The sequence below is a fragment of the Protomyctophum parallelum genome, assembly GCF_964188405.1.
Source record: "Protomyctophum parallelum genome assembly, chromosome: 11".
NCBI lineage: Eukaryota > Metazoa > Chordata > Actinopteri > Myctophiformes > Myctophidae > Protomyctophum > Protomyctophum parallelum.
Window position 1 is genome coordinate 34,608,040 of NC_139707.1, and position 17,298 is coordinate 34,625,337.

The 17,298-nt window shown below is 47.0% G+C and overlaps 1 protein-coding gene across 1 annotated transcript in view; it reads right to left on the reverse strand.

The window, feature by feature from the left end:
• The window catches only part of rab3gap1 (RAB3 GTPase activating protein subunit 1), an 86,153-nt gene that overhangs the window by 15,488 nt on the left and 53,367 nt on the right, over positions 1-17,298 (reverse strand). The window contains exons 19-22 of the mRNA XM_083777143.1: positions 7,111-7,338; positions 4,585-4,681; positions 3,049-3,152; positions 2,163-2,278 (exon numbers count right to left, since the gene is read on the reverse strand). Coding sequence (XP_083633269.1) covers positions 2,163-2,278; positions 3,049-3,152; positions 4,585-4,681; positions 7,111-7,338 — 545 coding nt within the window. The remainder of the gene's footprint in view (positions 1-2,162; positions 2,279-3,048; positions 3,153-4,584; positions 4,682-7,110; positions 7,339-17,298) is intronic.

Sequence of the window (17,298 nt, forward strand, 5' to 3'; positions counted from 1 at the left end):
GGTGCGTGTGTGCTTGTGTGGGTGCGTGCGTGTGTGTGTGCGTGGGTGCGTGTGTGCTTGTGTGGGTGCGTGTGTGTGTGCGTGCGTGCGTCCTCACAGGCTAATGAACAGTAAGCGTGTCTTCGGTTAAAAATGTTCCTTTCTTTCTAAAGCAGTGGTTCTCAAGGCGGGTCAGGGTTTGAGAACCACTGTTCTAAACCACTGTTCTAAATAACAAGAGTTTTCTGATACAGTGTATATAATACAGTATATAAAAAACAGTCCAAACAGTAAACGGTGAACGTTGAACCTTATACTTAGTTGACTGAGGTCCCCCAGAGCTATAGTGTTTATGTCTACAACGAAATATTTTCGCCAAATAATTGCAGATCTATACTGTTATTTTCACCAAATTTTCACCCCAGAGGGACACCGCTAGACACACACACACACACACACACACACACACACACACACACACACACACACACACACACACACACACACACACACACACACTTCTGTCCGTTTGCCTAGCATTTCATCTGTCGGGTGGAAACCTCATATGTCTGTTAACTTTTCAGGATACAAATTCAAAATAAGCTAAATTAACAAAAAGCCTCGAGCTTGTGGATCTACTTCTGTAGGATGATCAAGGAAAGGGCTATTCATTCACAAAACAAATACATAATAATAATTATAAAGTTAGAATATGGAGATACAGTAAGATTTATTAGCTGGTGTCCTCTGTGTGCCTCCGGCTCCCGGAGGAGGAGAGGAGAGCCGCACGTTGTCTGATGAAATGAGAGCAAGAACCCGCTGATATTAATAAAGAGACAGAAAGGTTGGTGGGGGAGAACGTATGCTGAGAGAGAGAGAGAGAGAGAGAGAGAGAGAGAGAGAGAGGGGTAGGAGGATTCGGCGGAGGAGGTTGTAGAGGAGAGATGAATACAATATGTCTGCCACAGGGAGGCAGGCCTCGCTGCGTAAAATAAATAATAAAAGAAGCTGACATCTTATACAGGAGCTAATGTTAAAAAATAGAAAAAACCTCCACCAAGTCAAATTGAGTTGAAAGTTCATCCTCCTCGTGAGCTTTTGGGGGGGGGGGGGGCTTTGTGATTTCAGACTCTGGTGCGTGTTGAAGAACACGTGAAGCCCCACCGCTGCTCACCCGATACATAAAACATGAGACGTCTCTACACCTCCACTTATCCCATTCTGACCTGAGATCCGATTCTAAAAATGACTTCTTCTACATCCTGACAGTTTTCTGACGATTTTTCAAAAATAGCAGACCTACAAGCTCGTAGCGCGCCACTCAGTGGCGCGCTATGAGCTTGTAGATCTGCTATTTTAGCTAAAGCATGACATGATGCTAACACCAAAAGGGGTTCCCGCCCCAAAATGGGTTATGCTGCTATGAGACGTCGAGGGGTCTCGACACCTCTCCTACATGCTGCTACACCTGTCCAATTCTCGGGGACGTCTTCTTGGGGAGCTATTGATTCTGTACACGGTCAAGGTTCAGTTTGTACAGAAGAATGAAATAAAAATGAGATAAAACAGAGGGCGTGAGGGGGGATTTTCTTAACCACTTAAGCCCAAATATAGGCCCATGATATAGCAGTGATATCTCGTCAATTGAAATCCGACTGGTTGACTGCCGTTGACGAGAAACGTCGTGATTAACCCATTTTGGGGCGGGAACCCCTTTTAGTGTTTAAAGCATTACGTTATGCTTTAGCTAATGAAAAATAGCAGATCTACAAGTTCATAGCGCGCCACCGAGTGGCGCGCTATGAACTTGTAGGTCTGCTATTTTTGAAAAGTCGTGAAAATGTGGCGCAAATCTTTGAATTCATATTCAGCAGCGGACATTTTTAACTCAATTTTCTTTGGGGGTCCTTGACATGAAAATATTCGAGAACCACTGACATAGAAACATGGGGTTTTTCAGAAAACTGTCAGGATTTAGAAGACATTTGTAGAATCGATATCAGGTCTAAATGGGTTAAGATATTTTTCCCTTTATTGATAGATGTAAAGTAGGTAGACAGGAAACGGGGGGAGACACACAGTAAAGTCTGCCGGGATCGGGACTCGAACCTGCGACACACCGTCATGCTGGATTACCAGTCAAGGTGCCTGGACCGCTAGGCCGGCCCAGGCCCGGTACTTACTTCTCTAGGTCCTCCTCCTCGTCTCCTCTCTCTCCCTTGCCGATGCCGAACTTGGCCTTGAGCGAGCGGGCGCGGGCGATGACGGTCTCCACCCCCATCAGCTGGCTTATCACATCCTGTCAAGCGAGGAGAAAGAATATCAGACAGACAGACAGACAGACAGACAACATTAACCCCTGAAATCCATGGAATCACACCTTCGGTGGACAAGGCTCCAGGTCATGTTCTACTTGCACAAAGGTGTATTTTGTCGAGTCCGACTTTTACTTTTGAGGTCATACGAAAGAGGGTTGGATTGGGGGGTAAGTCCCTGCGACATACTAGCGTCATGTCCAGGGTGTATCAAGCTGCCTCACGCTACAGAAACAGGAGATAGGCTCCTGCCCCTATGGGCCTCATGGCTACAGAAACAGGAGATAGGCTCCTAGCCCCTATGGGCCTCATGGCTACAGAAACAGGCGATAGGCTCCTGCCCCTATGGGCCTCATGGCTACAGAAACAGGAGATAGGCTCCTAGCCCCTATGGGCCTCATGGCTACAGAAACAGGAGATAGGCTCCTGCCCCTATGGGCCTCATGGCTACAGAAACAGGAGATAGGCTCCTGCCCTATGGGCCTCATTGCTACAGAAACAGGAGATAGGCTCCTGCCCCTATGGGCCTCATGGCTACAGAAACAGGAGATAGGCTCCTGCCCCTATGGGCCTCATGGCTACAGAAACAGGAGATAGGCTCCTGCCCCTATGGGCCTCATGGCTACAGAAACAGGAGATAGGCTCCTGCCCCTATGGGCCTCACAGTTGGTTCTCAAACTTCTCAAAGCCCCATGTAGTCCTCCTTCACTCACCTCCAGCTTCTCAAAGCCCCATGCAGTCCTCCTTCACTCACCTCCAGCTTCTTGAAGTCTGGACTCGGGTGCCGTAGCAGCTTGCTGGCGTGAGAGGTAGCCTGCTGGATGGCCTTCTTCACAGACTCGATGTCCTCCCCGGCCACTGGAACCACCACCACAGCAGAGGACCGACGCAATGGAGATAAATAAGTAGTCCAGAACAAGAATACAAATTTTTTTGTATTTATATTTATTAGATTAGCCAAAATGGCAGGGAAGATCATGGGTATGGGTCTACACCTCCCATCACCCCCCAGGTCATCTTTGAGCAGGCCACCATTGGGCAGGTTAAGAAAATTGTGTCTGACCCTCCCATGTACTGTACCCAGAGTATAGGCCAGGGTTCCCCAATTAATTTTCCTCAAGGGCCACAAGGGGGTGCTCCGCGGGCCGCATATGGCCGCTAATTGGGGAGGTACAAGGTGCAATGCGTGCAAATATACGGTGAAAATGGGTTAACATGCAGCCCATAATAACGACAAACAGTTCAACAACTCCAGTTCAACAATATTTGACATGGACAGATCCAGAGCCAGCAGCAGTGAAACAATAAGCACCAACAATAACGTATACAGCAATAAGTCATGTTTGTCATAACTTATACATTTTATGAATTATACAATAACTATAGTAAAATACGCACATCACTTCGTGGAGGTGCTGGGTTCAAAAAGTGACAGAGGAAAAGAGAAGGGAACCCGCACTCTCATATTCTCTTTTCCTATGAATTATACAATGACATATCTTTTGCAAATAAAATAAAAAGTCTGTGCTTTGCTCATTTCTGCTCTCCAGTCTGGTGGTGGAGATCCCTGCCGCCCGCTGGGAGGGACAGAGGGACAGATGGAGCATGGCGGCTCGCTCAATGGAAGCAAAACAAGTGCCAGCGTAATACTAAATACATGCTGGGCTCAGGGAGGGATAAACAGTTCAGAGGAGGGATGCAAATCAGTGCTTCCCAAAGAGAGGGGGTCGGGGGACCCCCCAGCTAAAGGATAGTTGGGAACCAAATGGACCCTTATGGGTCTGTAACTCTGAGAGTGTACAAATGGAACCAAATGGACCCTTATGGGTCTGTAACTCTGAGAGTGTACAAATGGAACCAAATGGACCCTTATGGGTCTGTAACTCTGAGAGTGTACAAATGGAACCAAATGGACCCTTATGGGTCTGTAACTCTGAGAGTGTACAAATGGAACCAAATGGACCCTTATGGGTCTGTAACTCAGAGTGTACAAATGGAACCAAATGGACCCTTATGGGTCTGTAACTCTGAGAGTGTACAAATTGAACCAAATTGACCCTTATGGTTCTTAGAACAGCGGTTCTCAAAAACAGCAGATATACAAGCTCCCTTTGTGCCACACTGAAAGCTTGTACATCTGCTTTTTTGTTCAGCACATGGACCAAAAAAAAATAAAAAGGTGTAGGCTAAAGCCGTATAGGTTATAATAATGCCTACCCTTTTTACCCTTAAACATAAAACATAAACAATATCAAAACATCAATTCAAAAGACAGATGTCTCCCACTCACCCTCCTCCTTCACTTTGAGGATCCCAGCATGGAGGATGCAGGGCAGGAGATGACGGGTCAGATCCGCTGGCTTCTGGACGGCCAAGTAGTGCAGAACCTGAGAGGACCAAACAGAAGATGTTTAAGACCCAAAACGTATACAGTAGAGCCTTTTCCCTTTATTGCCTGTCCCCACCCACCCCCACCCCCCACCTCCCTCCCTTTCTTACACCTATTACTGTATGATCGTAGGAGCTGTCATGAACCCAAGCAAGGTACTTGACACTTCAAAAAAAAGGCATCGCTCTTTTGAGTAAGCGGTTCATTCACTCACATTTTTTATTTTGAGTTAGTGTGGGGGGCCCGGCCCACACTGCATTTTAAACACAATTGTATAGCCAAGGAAGGCAGGGGGGGGGGGGGGGGGGGGTGGGGGGGGGGGCGCTGCAGCTTCCATTTTAATGGAGCCTCTTTTATACGAAGGAGAAGGGTGGAGGAGGGTCATTTGTTATTGCAGGAGGAGTGGGGGGCGATGGATGGATGGCAGGTTTTGGGGGGGAGGGAGGTAGGTAGGTGGGTGATGAGATTTTGGAGGGGGAGCCTGATCTGATTCCATCGTCCCCTAATAACCGGCAGAACCCTCCAGGCACTCCATCTCCTCCCAGAGAAGGAAAAACACACAAGGTTTGGACACGTCGGGGGAGAAGGAAACACTCCTGTTGCCAGGTGACCTCCTCCCAGCTTTGATCTTGACTCGCAATCAGAGCGGGCGTGAATACATGAGCTCTCTGTCATCTCTGAGGACAACTTTACTGGAGCAGGGAAGGGAGGAGGGAGGGGTGGAGGATGGAGGGAGGGAGGGGTGGAGGGAGGGGAGGAGAGGGGTGGAGGGAGGGAGGGGTGGAGGGAGGGAGGGTTGGAGGGAGGGGTGGATGGATGGAGGGAGAAATTAAACCAAGCAAATTAATTCCAAACGAAATCCTTTGCACCTGGAGTTTCCCCAAAGAGAGGGTTTGTGTGGCACGGGCTGGCAGACGGCTGAAGGACGTGGGTGGTGGTGGTGGTGGGAGTGGGTGGTGGGAGTGGGTGTAGAACGGAGACTTTCAAGGCTGGCCCAAGGTCCCCCTGAACTCTGGTTAAACTCGACCAAGAGGGGAGGTGGGGGGTGGCTCTCCGGGTGGGGAGCGAGGGGGGGGTGCAGGGACCCTTGTCAGGGACACCTTGTGTTCTGACCCAGTTAACGCAGCTCGCTGCACTGCGATAGGCTGAGACAGGGAGGGCCGAGTGGGCACAGATTGCTGTGGCACCACCTGGGCGCAGGGCCATATCAGCGCTGTCCTGCCAGTATAGCAGGGAGGAGAATGCAGGTTCATATGATGCATGTATATAACTTTAATATGTTGCTTTCACACTGTTTAGGCCTGACGGAAATAAGCAAGTACTCGAGAAAGAAGAGTTGATTTAGTTTGAAATGTAAGCATCAGAGGCTTACAGCTCAGGCCTCTAATTCCACGGCACCACACAGACATGGCTCCACTGTTCCAAAAATATATACTTTTTTCTAGTTTCTCAATACCCCATTTTAGTCACCCGGAATGTTTTAGTGTTAGTCTAGTTTTAGTCGACTAAATATCATAAGATTTTACAGTTCATTTAGTCGACTAAAATGCGTTTTGTCTGGGGGTATTAAGTGGGGTTCAAATCCTCTCAAATTGATTGATTGACAATGATTTATTGTATTACAAATGTTAACCTTTTTTAAATATGCAAACTTTTTAAACAGACGCATTATGTAGGAAAATATGCAAAATAATAGAAAATATGAAAAAGCTACTTACTGTGGAAGGGTTATCATGTATTCATTTACTTGTATTGATCCTATAAACAATTTAATATAAGTCTAGTTTTTCCCACCAATTTTGGAGCTCTGGCTCATGGACTAAGACCAAAAATAACTGAACCGGTTCCCATTGGGAACCAACCGGTGGAAAAGGGGTCCAAGTGATTCTCCCTGCGATACCGGGCCAACATTCTGTGCTCCATGTGGTGTTCTGTTCTCCCAGTAAGCCAAGCACCGCTCCGTCTCCAACCCAATGCTTAATGAGTGTTCTCTCCAGTGAATCCACACAACTCCCCGAGGCGAGCAGGCATTTTGTAAACATGGCATTTTATACACAAAAGCCGAGCAGGTATGGCTGGAACCCACGGCCTGGGGGGAGGGGGGGGGGGGGGGGGTATTAAGTGGGGTTCAAATCCTCTCAAATTGATTTAATGTACGCCTGAAAAGGCAGTTAGACTTCCTTTTCTGTTTTTTGAGCCCCTCCTATATACAGCTTTTGTCCCCACACGTCTCTATATTTGCCATTGACAATGAAAGGAGAAATTAGGTCAAACGTCAGCCAAATATTCCGTACATTTGTGGCAACACAAACTTGTAGATCTGCTATTTTTCAATAGCTAAAAGTATAACATAATGCTTACAACACCAAAAAGGGGTTCCTGCCCTGAATGAGTTAAGAGAACCACTAGTCTAACTCCCAGCCTCACCTTCTCGGCCTCCTTGGTGTCGTCGAACAGACGCCTCTGTCGGCGTGCGGGCACGCTCCGGGCCGTCTCCCAGGCCTCCACCCACATGTTCCCCGGGATCTTCATCCTGCCGCTGAGCTCGCCCCTCACCACCGCTGAGCCCTGCTCGTCCACCACCTCCTCCTCCACAAAGTCCCGCGGAGAGTACCAGCGCACAAAGTCCTCCAGGACGCAGCCGGGGTTGGCCGCCTGCATGGGGGGGGGGGATTCAATTAATGCATGGATGCATAAATCAAATCTTGACTGTAAATGTTTGTATGACCATGTCCTAACGAGCGAATCGTGAAACTTTATGAAAGGATTTAATCGATTCGTTGTTGCAGCCCTAATTTACACATGGCTGGTATTATCATTATGTTGTGAGGTGTGACTTTTCTTTCAGACTATGGGATGTTCTAGGACACTAAAAGGACATGTTGTTTCTTCATGGCATACAGACTATGGGATGTTCTAGGACACTAAAAGGACATGTTGTTTCTTCAGACTATGGGATGTTCTAGGACACTAAAAGGACATGTTGTTTCTTCATGGCATACATACTATGGGATGTTCTAGGACACTAAAAGGACATGTTGTTTCTTCAGACTATGGGATGTTCTAGGACACTAAAAGGACATGTTGTTTCTTCATGGCATACATACTATGGGATGTTCTAGGACACTAAAAGGACATGTTGTTTCTTCAGACTATGGGATGTTCTAGGACACTAAAAGGACATGTTTCTTCAGACTATGGGATGTTCTAGGACACTAAAACACCTACCACCACCCAGACTATGGGATGTTCTAGGACATTAAAAGGACAGGTTGTTGCTGGAGACAAGGCAGCCAATCAGCAATCAGAAGTACTCGTCAGTATGGTTGCCAGCTGTGTTGCCAACTGTCGTGACAGAAATAAGCTAACCAACCTCCAAAAAAACCAGCCAATCAACTGTGAGGAAAATAAGTGGACTTGGCAACACACTCATCATTGACTACCGCTGTCTGGTCGGCTAAGTTTCATAGCCATATAATATATATTATATTTTATTCGATTAACCGAAAAAGTAATCCATAGCATAATCGCTGAGAAAATGATAGATAGTCGCAGCCCTCAATTCACTAAAGAATTCATTTGGGCTTACGATGAGACACTGCTATCTCTGTGAGTTATGCATCACCGCGCTGAGAGCTAAACCTAAATGAGGATGCTGATTAATGCGAGGAGGAGTATTCAGTAGGTCAGCCGATCGCTCCCTGTCAGAGCCAGGCCTGGAGCCAGGCCTCGGAGCCAGGCCTGGAGCAGCGCTGGACTCCAGACTGGACATCACAGAGCCAGATTGTGCATTACATTCACCCATTCACACACACACACACACACACACATTCATACACCGATTGCAGCAGAAACCTGCATGCAAGGCACCAACCAGCACATCGGGAGCAATTTGGGGTTCAGTGTCTTGCCCAAGGACACTTCGACATGTAGACAGGAGGAGGAGCCGGGATTCGAACCGCCGACCCATGGATCATTACCTGGATGGACCCATGGATCATTGGACGACCTGCTCTACCTCCTGAGCCACACTCGCCCTTCGGCGATAAGGGTGTCATACACCCTGGTATAAGGTCAAGTCCAGTTTATTTATAGAAAGCACATTAAATATAATAATAAAAATGTTGACCAAAGTTCTGCACAGCATATAGCAGAAAAATATATAAAATAATGTTAACCCATTCTGACCTGAGATCAGATTCATACGAGGTTTCCACTGGACACACACTGGTCTGATTAATACATGTTAGACAAAAAAAAAAAATCTTTTCACCTGACAGGGGGGGAGTTTCCCCTGCCGGACATAGCGTGTGGAGGGAACACCAACAACGTTAATCGAACCCAGGACCTTCTAGCTGTGAGGCTAGAAGGTGTTACCCCCCTGAACCCAGGACCTTCTAGCTGTGAGGCTAGAAGGTGTTACCCCCCTGAACCCAGGACCCCCCTGAACCCAGGACCTTCTAGCTGTGAGGCTAGAAGGTGTTACCCCCCTGAACCCAGGACCTTCTAGCTGTGAGGCTAGAAGGTGTTACCCCCCTGAACCCAGGACCCCCCTGAACCCAGGACCTTCTAGCTGTGAGGCTAGAAGGTGTTACCCCCCTGAACCCAGGACCCCCCTGAACCCAGGACCTTCTAGCTGTGAGGCTAGAAGGTGTTACCCCCCTGAACCCAGGACCTTCTAGCTGTGAGGCTAGAAGGTGTTACCCCCCCTGCGGTAACACCTACTGTCTGAGTGGCAAATATACTTTCTGGCCTTGACAGCCCATGAATCCAAACGGAAAAATCCCATCCGATTGCATTAAACCACGTTACGTACATGACATCAAACTCACTTTATGCATGTGCATATATAGAGCGTCCTCGTCCCGCCCCCTCGAGAGAGAGAGACCCGGAAAATAAATCCCCGTTCATTTTCCTCATAGACTTTTCAGAAAGTATTTATTTAAAGACGTTTACGCCGCGGACAAAGCCAACTCTTTGTCGTGACAATTCATGACAACAAAAAAAAATTCGGGCTGGTGGGGGGACGGGGGACGGACAGAGAGACAGTTGGCTGGCTGGGAGCGATTGATGTTGTGGAGATTATGAGCTGTTCTCTCTCTCTCTCTCTGTAGCCCCGGGGGGTGTGTGTCTGTCAGTCTGCATTGCGTGCGTGCATGCATGCATGCATGCGTGTGTGTGTGTGCATGCGTGTGTGTGTGCATGCGTGTGTGTGTGTGTGTGTGTGCATGCGTGCTGGGCACCATGCTCCACGTCTCAGAAAGAAGAAGAAAATGCCAGGTTACAACACTTTTTTAAAGCATTATGTTATACTTTAGCTATTGAAAAAGAGCAGATCTACAAGCTCATGGCACGCACCAAGTGCAGCGCTATGAGCTTGTAGATCTGCTATTTTTTTTTTAATGTTGAAAATGTGGCGCAAACCTTGGAATATCAGAGCGACCGATTCTAACTCAAATCATTAACTGGAAATGAGCCCACCTGACACATCCATCCAGTAGAACTTTTACTACTGTTTGACCTTTACATGCTGCATGATGTTCACTCTCTCTCTCTGTGTGTGTGTGTGTGTGTGTGTGTGTGTGTGTGTGTGTGTGTGTGTGTGAGGGTGTGTGTGCGTGTGTGAGTGAGACAGAGAGAGAGAGAGTGTATTTCTGGAACTTTTCCTCACTCTCCCGTGGGATAATTAATGAGTAGAGTTTGGGGAGGGGGGGGCGGGGTGGGGGGTGGAGGGGGCAGAGAGACAGTTGGCTGGCTGGGAGCGATTGATGACAGGGTCTAAAAACCTCTCTCTCTCTCTCTGTAGCCCCAGGGGGTGGGTGGGGGGGGGGGGCTTCTGTACGCCGTTGCTGCTCATGTCCCCCTTTCAGGAGGACGTGTGTGTGTGTGTCTGTCTGTCTGCAGTGTGTGTGTGCGTGCGTGCGTGCGTACGTGCGTGCACGTTGGGCGCCACGCTCTACGTCTCAGTCCGGTGGAAACCTCGTAATGTCCAAAACGGCTACTTTTCAGGATTCAAATTCAAAAGTAGTAAAAGTAGCACATCTATAGATACCGCTTCGGCGCAGATCTGATACCGACGCTGTAGCGTTGAGTTAACTCATTTAGACCGGAGGTCGAGTCTACAGATGTCTTCTAAATCCTCACGGTTTTCTGAAAAAAACCTATGTTTCTATATGAGTTGAATCTCATGTCAAGGAGCCCCAGAATTATATGGAATTGGCCACCAACCCCCAGCTCAAAATATGTTGTTCCAGGGACCCCCCCCCCCCCCCCCCAGAAGCAAAGATTTGAGTTAAAAACGTTCTATCGTCACATTTTCTGTGACCTACAAGCTCGTAGTGCTGCACCGAGTGGGGGTGCATACTTAGTTTAGACTAGTCATTGGTTAGACATGGGTTAAGGTTAGGTTTAGGTGTGCTGCCCCGTGGGAGGTTAGGGTTAGACTAGTCATTGGTTAGACATGGGTTAAGGTTAGGTTTAGGTGTGCGGCCCCGTGGGAGGTTAGGTTTAGACTAGTCATTGGTTAGACATGGGTTAAGGTTAGGTTTAGGTGTGCTGCCCCGTGGGAGGCTAGGTTTAGGGTGAGGGTTTGAGATAGGTTGTAGTTGTAGGACTAATGACTGGTCAAACCAATGACTAGTCTAAACCAAAAACTGTCCGAGTGCCGTGCTACGAGCTTGTAGATCAGCTATTTTTCAATAGCCAAAGTATAACACAATGCTTAAAACACCAAAAGGGGTTCCCGCCCAGAATGGGTTAACCCATTTTGGGTAGGAACCCCTTTTGGTGTTAGCATTATGCTATGCTTTAGCTATTGAAAAATAGCAGATCTACAAGCTCATAGCGCGCCACGAGCTTGTAGGTCTGCTATTTTAGAAAAACACCCCACAAAAAGTCAAAAATAAGGAGAAAATATAGGTTTCTGCCTGACAGCGATGCTTACTACAGTAGGTGCAAAACCAAAAAGGGGGGCTTCGGTGGATCACGCAGAATGCTCCGTCTGGCTGTCATTTTCCTAAATCACGCCATTCATCATAGGAATCCTGTGACTGCTTTGTGCCCGGAGGGAGCTGGTAATTAAAGCCAAAATGCCAGATTATGCTTGGCTAAGCACAATTACAGGCCCAGTTCCACACGCTAAATTTAGAGGCCATTCTCCACAGCGTAAGGGGGCCCCATTTACCGCAGTATACCTGAGCACACACAGGACTATTCAGTATTCACACTAGACCGTCTTGTCTGAAACTCTTCAATTCACCCCCTTCTTATTGAACTTGGTTGCTTTGTGAGTAGGAAGCAACGCAGGAAATACTCAAAAGTAGAGCATTTAGTGGGGCAGTTAAAAAAAGCAGGGCACCGTAATGCGACAACACAAGTTGTATGTGCCCGCCTCCACCCCCCCCCCCTCCACACCCCCCTCCCCCCCTGAACATTTCAGGTGGATGCCATTTGTCAACTCTGGTGGATTTCAACTCCCTCCAGAATAGGCCGCTAACTGTGCCCTCGACTTAAATCTCTGCTGATAAGAATTCCACTCAGCAGAAAAAGCCGGTAGAGAAAGAATGGCCTGGTTTTAACAAGGGAACAGGATTCTTATGGTAATCAATAAGCTCCCTGTGGACACATCCAGAGGTCACGCTGCTTGTTATTTTGTTATAATGCCAGACAACTTTTGACTGTTTAAGAAACGCCCCTTGGCACAAATCAATAAATTGTGTTAGCTGATTCTTTTTAGATTTTTTTTAGACGGTTAGAGAAGCTTGTAGATCTGCCATCTTTGACAAGCCAACGTAAAATAAAATGATAACACGGTTAAAATGATTAACTACTTTTCCCTGATACTCTTACTCCCCCCCCCCCCCCCCCCCCCCCCCACCCCCGAACACCACCCACTCCCGTGAGATGTGTGTGGCATCCCAATGCCAAAACAGCCGTCGTTTTCAACCGTTTTCTTATCGACGGCTGTACTGGTATTTCATTCCACGTATATATAATGCACGGTTTAAGTTCAGTCATGTTTTTATTTTGTATTTTGCACACACTAGTTTGGATAATTGCCAATTAAGGGCCATGTGCTCTGTAAGTTTGTGTGTTTGTAGGCGGTGCATTTGTTTGCATAAATGTATGTACTGTAGCCGTTTCATTTCATGTTTTGAGTGATATCTTTTTGTGTTTATGTTACAGTTTTACAATTACAAAGAAAATGGGAATACAGTTTTACCAACTAAAACTAAAAGACTTTAAACAGAAGAGGAGTTTCAAGCGTCAATTAATTCTTCATTTAATGTCAAGTGTGTTAGCTATCTGTCTAGTTGGCAACTCTGCAAACGCGGACAGAATAGGAAAAAGGCATTAAGATAACTGCCAGACAACTTTTGACTGTTTAAGAAACGCCCCTTGGCACAAATCAATAAATTGTGTTAGCTGATTCTTTTTAGATTTTTTTTAGACGGTTAGAGAAGCTTGTAGATCTGCCATCTTTGACAAGCCAACGTAAAAAAATGATAACACGGTTAAAATTACTTTTAACCAGTACCCACTCCCGTGAGATGTGTGTGGCATCCCAATGCCAAAACAGCCGTGGTATTCAACCTTTTCTTATCGACGGCCATTATTGTCTCCACCAGGTCGAAGGCATGGGGAGAGAGTATGTTTTATTGTCTCCACCAGTACGAAGGCATGGGGAGAGAGTATGTTTTATTGTCTCCACCAGGCCGAAGGCATGGGGAGAGAGTATGTTTTATTGTCTCCACCAGGCCGAAAGCATGGGGAGAGAGTATGTTTTATTGTCTCCACCAGGCCGAAGGCATGGGGAGAGAGTATGTTTTATTGTCTCCACCAGGCCGAAGGCATGGGGAGAGAGTATGTTTTGCACTCCGTCCGTCCGTCCGTCCGTCTGTTACCAGCTAATCTCCGGCATCGTTAATCTGGTAGATGCCAAACTTTGCACACACACTCTCACTGGATGCAAACGATGAACCTCAAATTTTACAGAACGGCCTGTTATAGCGCCACCAGGAGGCCGACACATTTCTTTTATATTACAACTCCATATTTTGTCCAAAAATCCCGCAAATCGTTACACAGTATCTCTATAGTCACGTGCTCAAGACGGATCTGTCCAATATTTCATATTCCATCCTGACATTGGCTTTCAAAGTTTGCAGGAATGGCCCGTTTTGAACAAAAAGCCTCAAATCATTAACGCAGCGTGCAAATTTACGTGAAATCTTTCACGCACTTTCGTACTAGAGCTGAGGAATATATCCCACCCTTTTCACATTGGCCTGTTATAGCGCCACCAACACACAACCTGACCTGGCCTGCATGGTGGAGAGACCTGTGCCCCGACTCCCCGAGGGGCACTTTTTCTAGTTTATTCTGCATTTGAGCCATGGATGGACCACCATTTGACGAGACCACTGGTTGAAAACCACTGCAATACAAGAGCTCTATACCCTGTCTGTTGTCACCAAGAAAAGAAAGAAAGAAAAAAAACAAAGCAGCATGTGAAGTCAAGGTACTTTGATGAAGGAGGAGGATACGCCGAGGAGCTGCGACGGACAAACTTTAACCCATTTTGGCCTGAGGCTTCTAAATCTTAGAAAAATATGTTTCTATGTCAGTGGTGCTCAATCCTTTTCATGTCAAGGACCCCGAGAATTATCTCTATTGGGCCACGGACCCCCATCTCAAAATATGAAGTTCCAGGGACCCCCCAGAAGCCAATATTTTAGTTAAAAATGTTCGCTCTGAAATATATATTCAAAGATGTGTGCCACATTTTCATGACTTTTCAAAAATAGCAGACCTACAAGCTCATAGCGCGCCACTCGGTGGCGCGCTATGAGCTATGAGCATAACATAATGCTTAAAACACCAAAATGGGTTCCCGCACAAAATGGGTTAATTGCATCTCCGCCTGACCTTTCCCCCCCCCCCCCCCCCCACACACACACACACACACACACACACACACACACACACACACACTCTACTCTAGGCGCATAAGTCATAATTTCTCCCGGGCGCGCCAGGCAGGTTCATTGATAATGCGATTGCTGCGACTGTGGCCTCATGCGCTGGGGGGAGAGGGGGAGGAGAGGGGGACGCAATCTAATCCAAGGACCCTCCAGTGTGACACGATGACTGAGAGACCCCCCACCGCACTAATGGGCCTGCAGTGCACGTCACCGTCAACAGGCAGCCTCCTCCATGCCGGGTCTGAGAGGGTGTCTACATCTGTCCATCAGGGAATGTAATGGTGGCATGCCTACGACCTACACTTAAGTGAGTGGGTGTTTGTGAGAGTGTGTGCGTGCGTGTGCGTGTGTGTGTGTGTGTGTGTGTGCGTCTGTCTATCACAGTCTATAATAATGACGCACTTCTGTGCACTTTTGAAATGTGCGAGTGTACCTCAAAGTGTGTCTGTGTGTGTGTGTGTGTGTGTGTGTCAGTGCCTAGAATGACACGTATCCACATTAAAGGTGAGTGGCAGTCCACTTTATTCCATGTACTGTATGTGTGTGTAAGACCATTTCTAAGTTATATTATGCATCCGTCTCAATGTCAGAACTCCGAGATGGGGTGTATGTACTGTATGTCTTCATATGCAGCATACAGTACCATAGCGTATGTCAGCACCACTGTACATACAGTACCATACCGTATGTCAGCACCACTGTACATACAGTACCATACTGTATGTCAGCACCACTGTACATACAGTACCATACCGTATGTCAGCACCACTGTACATACAGTACCATACCGTATGTCAGCACCACTGTACATACAGTACCATACCGTATGTCAGCACCACTGTACATACAGTACCATACCGTATGTCAGCACCACTGTACATACAGTACCATACAGTATGTCAGCACCACTGTACATACAGTACCATACCGTATGTCAGCACCACTGTACATACAGTACCATACTGTATGTCAGCACCACTGTACATACAGTACCATACAGTATGTCAGCACCACTGTACATACAGTACCATACCGTATGTCAGCACCACTGTACATACAGTACCATACTGTATGTCAGCACCACTGTACATACAGTACCATACAGTATGTCAGCACCACTGTACATACAGTACCATACCGTATGTCAGCACCACTGTACATACAGTACCATACAGTATGTCAGCACCACTGTACATACAGTACCATACCGTATGTCAGCACCACTGTACATACAGTACCATACAGTATGTCAGCACCACTGTACATACAGTACCATACCGTATGTCAGCACCACTGTACATACAGTACCATACCGTATGTCAGCACCACTGTACATACAGTACCATACCGTATGTCAGCACCACTGTACATACAGTACCATACCGTATGTCAGCACCACTGTACATACAGTACCATACCGTATGTCAGCACCACTGTACATACAGTACCATACCGTATGTCAGCACCACTGTACATACAGTACCATACCGTATGTCAGCACCACTGTACATACAGTACCATACCGTATGTCAGCACCACTGTACATACAGTACCATACCGTATGTCAGCACCACTGTACATACAGTACCATACCGTATGTCAGCACCACTGTACATACAGTACCATACCGTATGTCAGCACCACTGTACATACAGTACCATACCGTATGTCAGCACCACTGTACATACAGTACCATACCGTATGTCAGCACCACTGTACATACAGTACCATACCGTATGTCAGCACCACTGTACATACAGTACCATACCGTATGTCAGCACCACTGTACATACAGTACCATACCGTATGTCAGCACCACTGTACATACAGTACCATACCGTATGTCAGCACCACTGTACATACAGTACCATACCGTATGTCAGCACCACTGTACATACAGTACCATACCGTATGTCAGCACCACTGTACATACAGTACCATACCGTATGTCAGCACCACTGTACATACAGTACCATACCGTATGTCAGCACCACTGTACATACAGTACCATACCGTATGTCAGCACCACTGTACCATACAGTACCATACCGTATGTCAGCACCACTGTACATACAGTACCATACCGTATGTCAGCACCACTGTACATACAGTACCATACCGTATGTCAGCACCACTGTACATACAGTACCATACCGTATGTCAGCACCACTGTACATACAGTACCATACCGTATGTCAGCACCACTGTACATACAGTACCATACCGTATGTCAGCACCACTGTACATACAGTACCATACCGTATGTCAGCACCACTGTACATACAGTACCATACCGTATGTCAGCACCACTGTACATACAGTACCATACCGTATGTCAGCACCACTGTACATACAGTACCATACCGTATGTCAGCACCACTGTACATACAGTACCATACCGTATGTCAGCACCACTGTACATACAGTACCATACCGTATGTCAGCACCACTGTACATACAGTACCATACCGTATGTCAGCACCACTGTACATACAGTACCATACCGTATGTCAGCACCACTGTACATACAGTACCATACCGTATGTCAGCACCACTGTACATACAGTACCATACCGTATGTCAGCACCACTGTACATACAGTACCATACCGTATGTCAGCACCACTGTACAT